The sequence below is a fragment of the Amblyomma americanum genome, chromosome 7 (genome assembly GCF_052857255.1).
Source record: "Amblyomma americanum isolate KBUSLIRL-KWMA chromosome 7, ASM5285725v1, whole genome shotgun sequence".
Classification (NCBI taxonomy): Eukaryota; Metazoa; Arthropoda; class Arachnida; order Ixodida; family Ixodidae; genus Amblyomma; species Amblyomma americanum.
Window position 1 is genome coordinate 62,389,597 of NC_135503.1, and position 13,654 is coordinate 62,403,250.

General features: G+C 46.8%; 1 protein-coding gene across 3 annotated transcripts in view; it reads left to right on the top strand.

Moving 5' to 3' along the window:
* The window catches only part of LOC144099223 (hepatocyte growth factor receptor-like), a 64,582-nt gene that overhangs the window by 9,457 nt on the left and 41,471 nt on the right, over positions 1–13,654 (top strand). For all 3 annotated transcript variants that reach the window (XM_077632369.1, XM_077632370.1, XM_077632371.1), the window contains exons 2-6: positions 4,200–5,401; positions 7,261–7,446; positions 8,281–8,412; positions 9,833–10,006; positions 12,372–12,520. In XM_077632369.1, coding sequence (XP_077488495.1) covers positions 4,289–5,401; positions 7,261–7,446; positions 8,281–8,412; positions 9,833–10,006; positions 12,372–12,520 — 1,754 coding nt within the window. In that variant the 5' untranslated portion in view covers positions 4,200–4,288. The remainder of the gene's footprint in view (positions 1–4,199; positions 5,402–7,260; positions 7,447–8,280; positions 8,413–9,832; positions 10,007–12,371; positions 12,521–13,654) is intronic.

The window sequence follows — 13,654 nt, forward strand, 5'->3', positions numbered from 1 at the left end:
ATGGCTTCTTTGCTTTGTGAAATGGGCATTTTTCGTTTCGTTTTGAGTTGTACCCGACTATAGTAGCTGCAACGCAAAAGCAGTATTTATTCGTAGACCATGTCATGACCCGTTTAATTGCGTATGCTAGACTTACGTCCTCCTTCGCGATCTAAGACTTTCAAGCACCGTGAAGCAGATGGGCACGTTAGGCGACCTTTCAACACTCAAAACTCCAGAACATCCACTTGGAGCGCCATGGAGCTGATTCTCTGTTTCCTTGACGTCGGCTCCAACGTGTACTGTAGTGAGGAGCATGCACGGAGCAACGATTTGGTTGAACGCAGGGCTCAACTTGGAAAATAATTATTTTCTCGCTTAAAACAAAAAGCTGCAAACAGTCTACAAACAAACAGCTACGATTCCCGCTGCCTTGGAGCACTCGACCACTGCAGCAGCTTCTGTAGCGCTGCACCGTATTGCGCGGTGCTGTTTTGTCGTCGTGCTGTTTTTTCCCTGCGCTTTTCTGTCGTCGTGCTGTTTTGTGGCTGTGCTGTTCTGTCGCTGTGCCGTTTTGTCCGGCGTGCTGTTTTGACGCGTGCTGTTTTTTCCCTTTGCTGTTTGTCGCCATGCTGTTTTTTCCCTGTGCTATTTTATCGGTGCGCCGTTTTTTCCCTATGCTGTTTCGTCGCTGTGCTGTTTTCTTTGCGCTGTTTTGATAAATAATTGGTTTTTGGGGAAAGGAAATGGCGCAGTATCTGTCTCATATCGTTGGACACCCGAACCGCGCCGTAACGGAAGGGATAGAGGGAGTGAAAGAAGAAAGGAAGAGGAGGTGCCGTAGTGGAGGGCTCCGGAATAATTTCGACCACCTGGGGATCTTTAACGTGCACTTACATCGCACAGCCCACGGGCGCCTTAGCGTTTTTCCTCCATAAAAACGCAGCCGCCGCGGTCGGGTTCGAACCCGGGAACTCCGGATCAGTAGTCGAGCGCCCGGACCACTGAGCCACCGCGGCGGGTACTCTGTTTTGTCGCATGCTGTTTTGCCGTGTGCTGTTCTTAAGTGCCCCCCCTCCCACACACACACACACGCAGGCCTCACTGCCCCTTATTATTGACGCAGTAACTTTGCAGCGGGGCTTTGCGTTGTCTTCATGTTGGTCGTATCTTAAACACTCTGGGCATATTCCACCACCCCCCTGCACAGGCCTCACTGCATCTTAACATCGAAGTTCACCTCATCTCGACATATTCAGAATGGCATCCAGGAAAGAGAACCAGTTCGGGATGTTTTTTTCGTGATAACGGTGGCACCAACTATCGTACATTGCGATTCTTGAAGGCGGCCGTAAGACAGGGCTGTCTTCACAAGCATCTTTGGAGTGCTTTCTTTCTTTCCCCTGCTGCTTTTGAAGCTTGGTTCGCTCCCCGCGCTAGCCGTGATTCGAGTATTACGCCGACCCCTCAGTTAGAGAGCGCGATTTTGAAAAATAAAAGAGGTCGGAATATAAGCCAGTGAATACGGTACTGAGGAGTCACTGCCCAAAAATATGACCCTTATCATTGAAGACAAACGACCATTTGCGGATAGCTGCTCTTTCGTGCTCGCACTGGTAACAGCTGCTGATTTCACCAGCTCATATTCTGAACTCATGTGTGCAGTAGGTTTCACTTCCACGAACCCGGTTCGGCTGTTTATTCGGCACTTGTCTCGGCAGCGAACGATAGCAGTTTGAAAAGCGGTGACGTGTCAACTGAATGTGTCAACAGCACAGCGACCGCTGATTCTGCGTCCCTGACACCGTCTAGCGAAGACGGCGTCGAGTACTCGTTTCCGTCCAGATACCGCGAAAACTCCTGCGATTCAGCGTCGGTGAGGCGCTTTTCTTAGCTGAGCTCAACAAGAAAAGTAGTACACACCAAGTAGACGTTTTAGAAACATTGATAGAACATAGCAATAAAAATTACCCGCAGTGCAGATGCAAAGAGCGCTACTCTTGCACTCTTTGTTAGCAAAGAAGTGCGTAATCAAGATATTGTGTGGCAGCATGTTGACAAGATAATAAATGTTCACTGAAATCTAAAGACAAACCACCTCCGAAATTGCTTTAAACAAGAAAAACGTGCAGAACAACATGCGAGTATTTGTTATTTCCTTTTTCTCTTGCACATGCCACGTAGATTGAAGTATCTTACAACCTTTCTGAGTAGAAAGAAATGTAGAACAGCGTTTCTGTTCTCGTAAACTGCTGCGGAAATTTGTAAAACCTTACCGCTGGGAAACAGTACCAATTTTTGCGTAGATGACGGGAGAAATCCTATTAAGAATTTCGTGACTTCTGTGGGCAAATATTCAAACGTCCTCAACATCCCAATGTTTTGGCTGTGTATAAAAGAATCAACAGCGTAATTTCACTTATTATGCATCGATGTCCGTCCCAGTTTCGTCCAAAAGGATCTAAATATTATTGCTTAAAACAACGACGACCTTTCTGATGAGGCACATCATTTTAATGCTCGTTTAATCTGGCTTTGCTCAAAAACTAGATGGGCGAAAATTGCATTCACTCTACAAAAGCAATTCATTTGTGCTGCCTGTCAAGATGATCCGCGCCTATTAAAAACGGAGCGACAAGAACCGAGAACGAGAGAAGTGAAAGAAAGAAGGAAGTCTCCACAAACGCCTCAACCCTTTCCCTCTCCTCCGAAGACTCCTGCCTCCTACGGCGTCTTCAAACGCCTATTCCATTCTACATTGCTTACATCGTCTGCATCCAACACTTTACGAAGACGAATGACCATGGTGCGGCGACACCCCAACCATAACACGTATCACATGGACATGCACATAAAAACCCCATCATCTAAAGCCGCGCAATGTAGCCCTGCAGCTGTGGGAGGTGAAGCTGACCAGCCCACGCTTCGACGACCAGGCCGCCATCCTCCTCATTGCCAGAAGGTAGGCAGAAGCCTCCGGAGATCTGGGCTGAGGGCACACCCACATGCGCTCCAGCCACCATCCGTTTCAATAAACGTGTACTCGCTCACTCACTCGCACCCAGTGGCCCAATTGCCTTTGCACGAATCACGTCCTTGGCGTTTTTGCTGACTGCTCCAAGATCATAGATTTAACAACATGCACTAAGCACTGCTACAAGCATTCCTTCTTCCTGTCCACAGCGAGAGAATGGAACAGACTGCCAGAGAATGTGGTGCTCGCATCGGGTGTGGATGTGTTCTCTGCCGCAGTTCGTGATTGTTGGTATAGTGCCTGATATAATGCGCCTTGCATTTGTGTTGGGCATGGTGTTTTCACATTGTTTTCTGTTTCGTTGCAGCGATATTTTGCGCATTTTTATTTGTTGCTTAGAGGTCAGTTCCATTTTTTGATATGTTAAAACTTGGCACCGACTGGATGGTGCTGGTGTTTTGTTTGTCGTGTTCCGCCTTTGTAATCTGTACCCTGTATCGCTCCTATCTTGGTCCTGACCGGACTGATAGTATCTCTAATAAATAAATAAATAAATAAATAAACAAATAAATAAATAAATAAATAAAAAGATTAGCCCAGCTTTCACTTCCACATAAGCGGCCCATCGGTTCTCCCCAGACCCCACTGCTCATGTGGGACCCACAAATGCCCACCGTCAAGATCTATCTGGTACGGGTACTCCAAGACCATAGATTTAACAACATGCACTAGACTGAAGATTAGCCCAGCTTTCACTTGCACATAAGCGGCCCATCGGTCCTCCCCAGACCCCACTGCTCATGTGAGACCCACAAATGCCCACCGCCAAGATCTATCTGTTACGGGGCAGCTATGGTAGTCATTTTCATAACGGCTGTCCGAAATGCTGTCTTATAGTGACGGTCTCATAGCATGGAATATTTACAAAGCATTTAGGAAATGGCATCCATTACCCTAAAATGCACGATCGGGTACATTTCCTTCGAATCACTTGCCCTGCCTATGCCAATTTCTTCTTGATTACTGCTATAGGACATCATTAACTCGCGTTTCTCCTGTTCCTTAACGTTGCCTTTATCATTTTCCTTTCCATAGATAGCTGCGTTGTCCTCAGGATAAGCCCAACCTTTTTCGTTAGCCTCCGCGTGTCTGCCGCATAGCTTAGTGCCAGTTACATTCAGCTGTTATATATTGTGATCTTATGCTGTTGTAATCACTTGTTGCAAATTTTTGCTCTTTATTGCAGATTTTGCCAGTATCGACACACCTCGTCTTCCTGGGGGGTTCTTCGCAGCTTGGCAGTAGTTTTTGTACTGGATGCGCTAGCTTAGCTAAATGTTAAATTACACAAAAATATCAGCACTTCTCGCGGTTTTAGTGACTGCGGCCGCTAAGGAATCAGTTGTAATGAACGAGTTCCGGGCTCACCAAGCACCTCTACAAGATATCCTATACGTAGACCAGAATGGAGCCGCAGGAGTAATAGTTTTAGCTGGACGTAATGCGCTTTACAAGCTGTCAGGGGATAACCTATCACTTCTAGCCACTTACTCCACGGGACCCAAATATGACAGCCGTCTATGCCCTCCTGATCCGCTTGACTGTGAAACCAGTAGAACAGAAACTGCCAACGACAACCAAGTTCTTCTTAAACTTGGCTCTGATTCCCTCATTCTCGCTTGCGGGACAACAGATCAAGGAATGTGCTCAATTCACCACCTCTTGAACGATTTAGAAGTCAGGAATCCGATGGACAAGAATCTGCCAGTCAACTACGTCGCTTCACGAAGCAGCACCGCTGCTTTCTTTGGCAGCGGGAGGAATTCGGACGTCCTGTTCGTCGCTTCGGCCTACGACGGCAGACCTCCGAACTACCACCCTTACGAGCTGACCGCCAGGGTGCTTAACAAGCAGCATTCATTTAGTATCCGTTCATCTACTCCGGCCGCCCCTTCATTTCTAAACGTGAAAGATCACTTCAAGCAGTACTATCGTACTCGCTACGTCTATGGCTTCAGTTACAATGGCTTCGCCTACTTTGTCACAGTGCAGAACAAAGGTGCTTCTTTGAACAACTTCGAGACGCGCTTAGCACGCGTGTGCGAAAGCGATACTTCCTTCCAAACGTACACGGCATTGCTTATCAGGTGTCTAAGAAAGGGAACTGCTCTCAGTTCTGACGCGACGATTGCGATCAGTGCATCACTGCAGCATTCAGCTAAGGGAAGCGAGCACGGCAGTGAAATTCTCGCCGTTGCTTTTGGAACGCCATTAGATGGCAATGTGGACATGAGCGATCCAAGCAAAGGCTCTGAGCTGTGCTTCTTTGACATGCGACGAGTTGAGTCTGCATTCCGCGAGACCATAGAAAACTGCAACAAGGGTACACCCAAGGCCAAGCTGTCCTCTCTTTTCCATGACAAGATGGACTTGAACTGCGTACTAAATGTGAGTACACTTGCCAATGTGGCCCTGAAAACTCTATGGTATTTTCCTCTACTTGTTCCTGCACGACGAAACCTCATTTGCTGAAGAGAAATGCGCGGTTATTCATCATGAATGCTCGCTTGAAGGTGTGGAGTATTAAGAGCAAACACTCTATGACTGAAGATAAAAAGGCTGCTCTTGATGGGAACGTGTTTATGAGATGATATGACATCACTGATAATTCGGTCTGTGGTGACTCAGCCTAACAATTCTGACAAGCCCATCTAAAAAACGGGGATTTCAGCAGTATGATTTGTGTTGTGTAGTGTTGCGTTGTGCTGCGTTGTGCTGAGCTTAATAGCCCATAAGCAGCTAAGGCTATCATGCGCAAAGTTCATTCAACCAGCATGAGAACTACCCGGTAGTCACTAGAAGGTATTTTCATATCAATAAACTTGATTGGCGGGTATTATATGTACCCAACTTTTTTAAATGTCCTCCCGAGCAGTGACTTTGGTAGCAGGTTACATTTGAGATTTTGCTACAATGGACAACCTTATCGAGCTACGTTGAAAATAAATTCTTCAGGCCGCTGCGCCCTGCGATCACAGAAAATATATGAACTGAGCACAGTGTTAAATGACGCATATCGATGATCGTGTTTTAATTGCTATAACATTAAAAGCCTCATCACGGTAAAAACACGGCGTGGTAATTGTTATAAAAATGCACGGCGTGCCTAGTCATAGAATTCGCTTAACAACCAAGCTGGTAGTGACTTCACCGAGTAACGTGACATGGCGGAACCCTGATTTCTAAAAGGTACGTGTGATTTCATGAGACCACTCTACATGGCCCGGTTGGCAGGTGGTTACTTTAAAAAATACAGCCTAGTTAGTCATAAAATGCGCTTACTGATCGACGTGCTGTGTGATTTCACGCGACAACTAGACAGCGCTGAGTTGGCAGGTGCGCTGGCAGTTGGCAGGTGACATGGCCGAGCACTGATTGTTCGCCGGGGTGTGTGACGTCATGACACTGCGTGACCTAGCCAAGTTTGCTGGTGCGCTGGCAGATGGAAGCCGCGCGAGTCGCGTCATTTCGCCGAGCGCCGTGACGGGCTTGGCGGCAGTAGCACCCCGTATGTCTAACGTAGCTAAAACCACCGCACACGGTAGTGGGCGACCACGGATGTATGTCGCTGAAGATTGTGGGGACTCGATTCATTACCGTACCTTGTTGCTAGCTGGCGTTATTGTTGCTGTAGCAATAAATGCCTGTTTTTGTCAGCCAATGTGTCGTTCCTTTGTTCCCTCAGAGCAAGGCCCGCCGTGGTTGACGTGCGCTCGGTAGCGTACGCGATCACGGGATGGGGTCCGGGCGGCTTTGAACCGTGTCAGCCGCGATTGAGTGGTGAGAACGTATTATCTCCCCAAGTCAACCCCACAAGATCGAGTATCGGTGGCTGCACTGGCTTAGCGTATGCGGCAAGCAGCAATGGCAGAGGTGGAGAAGCAGCCGGAACGGTCTTCAGACTTCTGTTCTATCGCATTCTCAGCACGTAATGTAGTTAAGTGTAAGCTAAGTTTTATCGTTTCCGCTTTACATTATTTCCCGTTGAACCAAAGCTTAGATAGTTTGAAACGCCAACAACGCTTAGTCGCTGCTGATTGCGGAAAAGATGCTCTTATTAGCAGTTCATTAGCGGACAAAATATTCGGAAAGTCCAAGTCGTGTGGGAACTAATCTGCCAAAAGCTGTGGTGCCATGCACGAGAACCTGAAAAAGGCGACGCTTGCCACTCGTTTTAAAAGCCTTTCGCACCCCTGCTAAACGAACACCAGTTGTCCAAACCTCAACCGTTAATTCTAATTTTGCAGGAGCAAGCTGGCGACAACATAAACGTCTGTACTCCGGACGTAAACAGTTACATCGAAGGCCTGGAGCCACTGACTGGAACGGCGACCATGATGTTCATGCACGGGCTCGTAACTTCCATCACTGTTATGCAGCAAAACGGGGTGACCGTTGCATGGGTGGGCGACAGCGAAGGATACCTGCACAAAGTAGGTATAAGTTGAAACACCACGGATTATTAACCGTATGTGTCGTGCCTGGGCTAAATTTGAGCACTTTGTGAGCTGTGCTTCGCAGAGCCTACAGTGGCTCAGGGGACTTCCGTGATTATGCGTACTAAGTCCCTATCTTTTAAAATGAAAGGTATTAGAGGAGTTTGCGCTCCTACAGTGTTTTGGTGTTTGCGTTTTTTGTGTTCTGTGTGCGTGCGCGCGCGTGCGTGTGTTTGCGTGTATGTAGCGCGTGTGTGTGCGTGTGTTGTGCGTGTGTGTGTATGCCCGCGCGTTTTGTTGTTTCCTTTATTGTGTTTAAGCCCCTTCAAACACATCCATGTGCGAGTAGCTATATGCTACTACGCATATTCCGCTGTACTTTATGGCACATTTTTTCTCAAAACCAAACACTGGTAACTTTTGAATGAAGGCATACATTTCTTTAAGAAGAGTGAAAAGTGAAATGTCTCTTCTTTGGACTCCCGTAGAATTCCGCCTTGGATGGGACTAAAAATCGGTAAGCGTAGCCCAGAGACGCACTTTGCTTCACCAGATGCGTTACAGCAGGCTTTTTCTCCACTCTGTAATCTGCAGCGGCGACAGGTAGACTGGCTTCAGTGGCATTCTGCACTCAAATTCTCTAAATGATACCGAGGACCCCTTCCGAATACACCTTGCTCAGATATTATTACATTCAAAAATTGATACCACTTAGATAAATGAAAACTTGGTTGCGTATGAGAATTAATCAAGAAAAACTGCGAGCACGTGTGCGACATATGCGCTAAAAGAGCATGATAGAAACGCACTGAAACTTTTCTTTTTATACAGGTGGCCCAAAACGACGACTCATCAGAGCTCCTTTACTGGACTGACCTCTCAAACGGCAAAGGAACTCCTATGGAGAGGAGTACAGCTTTAGATAGCAAAGGAATGTTTGGATATTTCTTGATCGGCGACAAGGTAGGCCATATAGATTTCTCATGACCTCTGTCATGACTGTTTTCTTACAACAGCAGCCACTTAGGCTCACCAGTTCTTATACCACTAGCTTCTTCGTGACGCCGTCAGCACGACCCTAACACATAGCCTAGCGACCGAAGGAACCAGCTTTGAAGCGACCTCCGAGTGGTATTGGGACGCCACCAGACTTCACATAGCTAGATTCACGAACGTCTTTGCTCTGAGGAGGCTACATCCGTTCGTCTGAAGCAGCGTGTGACGCTCAAGCAGTAGAGTGTCCGTATGCGTCTGGAATACTGGTAGTTAAAGGGGGAAAAAATTCGTAGGCGAATCTTTGTGAATTGCTCAAATGCGTTAGCACACTAACGTTCGTTACATTCGAGGTAGTACACTTAGTTTCGTTATATCCAAGGTGAACGCTCTAAGCTCCTCATATCCAATTTTAACATGAATCTGTAAGCTCGTTATATCCAAGGTGGCATTCTTAGGTCTGTTATATCCGAGGTTAACAAGCTACCGTTCATTATATCCGAGGTTGCATACAACGCTTCGTTATATTTTAGGTTCAGTGGGTGCCTACAAGATGGCACTACGACTCCGCACCAGGGTCGGGGAATTGTACTGGAAACACATGGTACGCGCTTAATTTCGACTTCTGCAATTTACTTGCTCATAATTACCCATGTATGCCTCAGTACAGATTTCGAAGATACTTTGCTAAGAAACTCGTACATTCACTAGACGCACCTTTACTCTTAACAGAGTGGAACCATCCCCTACTCTAGCGCCAAAAGCCTTGGTTCGATTCCCGGCCTGGAAGCCGTTTTTTGTATTCATTGAGTGTGCGTACCCTCAATTTTTACGCAGAACCCGAATATTTCGGCGCATGCGTAGTAGAGGGATGTGCCAGGCACGGCGAAATCGGCTTTACATGGCGTAGTGAAGCTATCGCTTCAATATCCTTTCAAGACAATCAGAGGACGGGATCATCTAGCAGGCCTGGTATGGCCTGTGAAAGGGTAGGCAGCAACGATTTTAATACTGACACAAAAGGAAGAGAATAGGTCATTATTTTCGTCATGAGCCACTCTTAAGCTCCTTTCATGTTCTACGGCTTCCATAGTCGTTCGGCGCGTTGATGCGTCAGTGGCAGCAGGACTAGAGGTGGTCAACAATCCGCTGCAAACCTTCATTGCACTATGAACGGCTAGATAACTCACTGGAACGTTCTCCAGTGATTCCGCATGTTGACGAGCTAGTGCTATAAGTTCAGTTGAACGCAATGTAGTCGCTGAGTCTGCGTCTAATTCTGTACAGTCACATCAGCTGATAGTCACAGGGTTTGAGTTTGGTGCAAAGACCCCGGCTAAAAGCACGCTGCATAAATCGCATCGCCTTTGCATACTTTTTTCTGCTGCAGGTGTTGAAGTTCCCGGTCGGATCGTGCAGTATCTACCGCACCTGCTCCAAATGTATGCGAAGCAGGGAAGACCCTTTGGCGTGCGGATGGTGCGGAGGTCGCTGTGCCCACTCCGCCGAATGTCCACATGGCACACACCTCGAATTTGAACACTGCCCTATCCAAGTCCACAGCGTAAGCGCCAGGCCTCTATTGGTTGGCATATAAATTTAGTCACAGATTACGCAGGGGCAGCACTGGAAAGATTTCCCGTGTCACTATATCCATTCATTTGGATGTGAAGGCCTTAAGAGCGTTAGCTCTTACTCATCACGTTTCGAGATTTCGTTTCTGATACCACCCTTGATCACAGCGCCATCTATGGCAGCAACTACTCATCATGTTTCGAGATTTCGTGGGGTCTCCTACCACCCTGCGATCAAAGCGCCATCTGTGGCTGCAACTAGAAAACAGCGCATCTCGCATTGATTCTTGTAGAGCCATCTAGAATAGCACTGCAGAAAGAACCACCTGCCACGTGCCAGTGATGACGTCACGGTCCAATATGGAACGGGTAGGAAAACTGTCCCGTTAAGGGACCTCTATACATGTATACATTCGTTATGCTATATATATATACTCCGACAGGATGGATGGATGGATGGATGGATGGATGGATGGATGGATGGATGGATGGATGGATGGATGGATGGATGGATGGATGGATGGATGGATGGATGGATGGATGGATGGATGGATGGATGGATGGATGGATGGATGGATGGATGGATGGATGGATGGATGGATGGATGGACGGACGGACGGACGGACGGACGGACGGACGGGTAACAAAGAGCTTCCCCTACAATTATCATAGATATTTTCTTTGGCAATTTCCTTATTTTAATATCCTGTATGTTCCCAGTGCCGATTTCGTCAGCATTCCTGTTTTCCACAGGGCTCTCTTTATTTCTTTAAGCGTTTTCTTAACCGATAATTGCGGATTTGCCCCCTACTGCTGTCCAGATATATGCTTGTCAATTTTCTAATTCAGCCGCCGCCGTGGCTTAGTGGTTCTGGCACTCGGCTGCTGGCCCGAAAGACGCAGGTTCGATCCCGGCCGCTGCGGTCGAATTTCGATGGAGGTTAAATTCTAGAGGCCCGTGTACTGTGCGATGTCAGTGCAGGTTAAAGAACCCCAGGTGGTAGAAATTTCCAGAGCCCTTCACTACGGCGTCTCTCATAGCCTGATTCGCTTTGGGACGTTAAACCCCCCTAAACCAAACAAAACCAATTTTCTAATTCGCTTTCTCCATTTCCTATCAACATTCCTTATGTACAGGTATCTGAAAACTTTCCTAGCCCACTGCTTTTCCCCCATTTTCTTAATCGCTCCTCAAATGCTTACTGCTAGCTTCTCTGCTCTCGAACGACCCCCATCCCAGGCGCCCAGGGACACTGCGATGACGGCACCCTCTTTTGATAGTTAAGATAACTATAAGGAGAGCCCGGCATTACGGAGAAAGCAATCAAAGTGGACGCAGCAAGGGCGAATCCCCACAAAATAGAATTCCCTTCGAAATTAACTGGCAAGGTCCGCATATAATTTTACTTGCCAAAATTTCATTCTAAACCCATAACGCACATATTCGATCATACCAAAAAACCCTGCTCCACTCTATTAAAGGTAAAGGTGACCCTCAGGGATAATATTTCCCCAAGAAATACGGCGCTTTTAAACGTGTGGTTATTGCAACATTAGACAACACCACCGAATACTTTCATTACCTACTAATTTCATATTGGGTGAGAGGATGTCGCTAACCATGAACAAGTTGCTTTAAGGTCACTGTCACAACCGTGTGGTTATTGTAACATTAGAAAACACCACTGCATACTTTCATTACCTACTGGTTTCATATTGGATGAGAGGATGTCGCTAACCATGAACACGTTGCTGTACGGTCTCTGTCACAACCTCCATAGGGTTCTTCGGGCGCGCTAGAACCCATTACTTTAATACCTTCTTGCTATATCTGGTGCTATATTACATCGGCACAATAATCAATGACGCCGCCGTACGACATCGGCATAATGCCATTCGAGCACCTTGTATGCAAACTGACGACGCCGAAACATTTGACTAAAGAACTATTTGGATACTATTTTTTATGCTTGTCTGTTTTCATTTAGTTCATTCATAGCACTAATCATACCTCTGTTTATTTGAAATAATCACATTATTCTGCTCTTTATGTGATAATGGAGGTAGTAGCAGAATGAACAGCGTTTACATCTCTCAAGAAAGAAACATTCGTGTAGTGTGGTATTCGTTGTCATGAATTAATTATTTCTGCGCATCAGCGAGCTGAAGTGACACAGGAAAAATTCATATATGAAGTTCTTGCTGTGACGCATTACTCAATTCTGATCAAAAAAACACCGACGTTTCTGAAACGTGCTGGTTTTTGCTGAACACGCTAAGCGACGCTCATCGGAACTACGTGACCATGGCTTGTCTATCGAACACCTTCGAGGTTGCACCTCTTGTTTCTACCAGGTCGCACCGAATAGCGGGCCCACCTCCGGCGGCACCATGATTACGTTCGTGGGCGAAAACTTTGGTTCTTGGTGGCGTGAATCATCCAACAGCATCGAGGTTACCATCGGTGGCCACGCATGCCAAATCATCAACTGGGTCTCCACTCTGTAAGCATGCGTCTTGTATCTGACAGTTCACACACGCGTGTAATGCTGCAAATTAAAAAAAAATAAAGCCCAACCTTTTCCCAAGAATAATGTAAGGACTTGCCTCCTGACGTTCGACGTGCTGCACTTTGTTAAGTTTTTGTAGCGATAGCTACATTAAGGTAGCATTTCGAGCCTTCAGCGTGGCGGCGCGCCACCCTGTGGCTGCGCCACCACGCTGCCACATGGTTGGTCGCGTGGTGCAGAGCAGCTGCCGGCGACGCGGCGCCGTGGCTGATCACGTGGTTCGTCACGTGGTTGGTCACGTGACCAAATTCCACTCGGCCAGCTGTAGCTATCACGTCACTCCAGGTTTAACCAGAGCTAAACCCCCTCCAATCTTTTTATTCACTTTTCGAGCAAGTATTCAGTATTTAAACTTTGCTCTTTGCATACCGTTGTACAGATTGCAATGAAGCTTGTGTTTTCAAGCCTGAGTTAATAGGCGAAAGCCGGAACAAGCTCTAAAACTGTGACGTGGACCAATCTGTGTCGTTTCGCACATGCGAACATTTAATCTCTTCTTCACAGTGAAAGGATAGGGCAGGTGATTCTTTGGATCTTAGCGAAGGCAAACCTTGGTAACCAGTTCATTTTGTAACCAAGAAATAGCACGAGAAAGTAGAGGGTGTATTGCCTGCCGAAATGACATATAATTTGGATAGTAACGCAAGCGTTTTCACAATAAACGACCTTAGATGGAGACTAGAGGACCGGTACCGGATAACTAGGAATGGTGCGAAGATAGGGTTGTGGGAGTTGAATTTGCCAGCGCCTAAAAGTTGCAGAAATTAAATACTGAAAGAGCGCACATTTGTGAAAATTAACTGTAAAGGTCATAGAAAAACATTTTTGCGAAACACGTTGCTGAGCCTGATGGCCGGCGCTGTCAGCCCATTTAGAAGGCCCATACATAGACCCATTTTCCAGGGGAGCGATATTGAAACCTTACCTTTGCGACTCATATCACAGTGTGATCGAAACTGCCATCGTATTTCGCACGTCTTGGTTCATGCTGGTAAACTAACGTGGCGTGTTGTTCGGTGTCATGGATCTGACAGCCATGTGGGACCATATATGCAAAGTGCTTGAGAA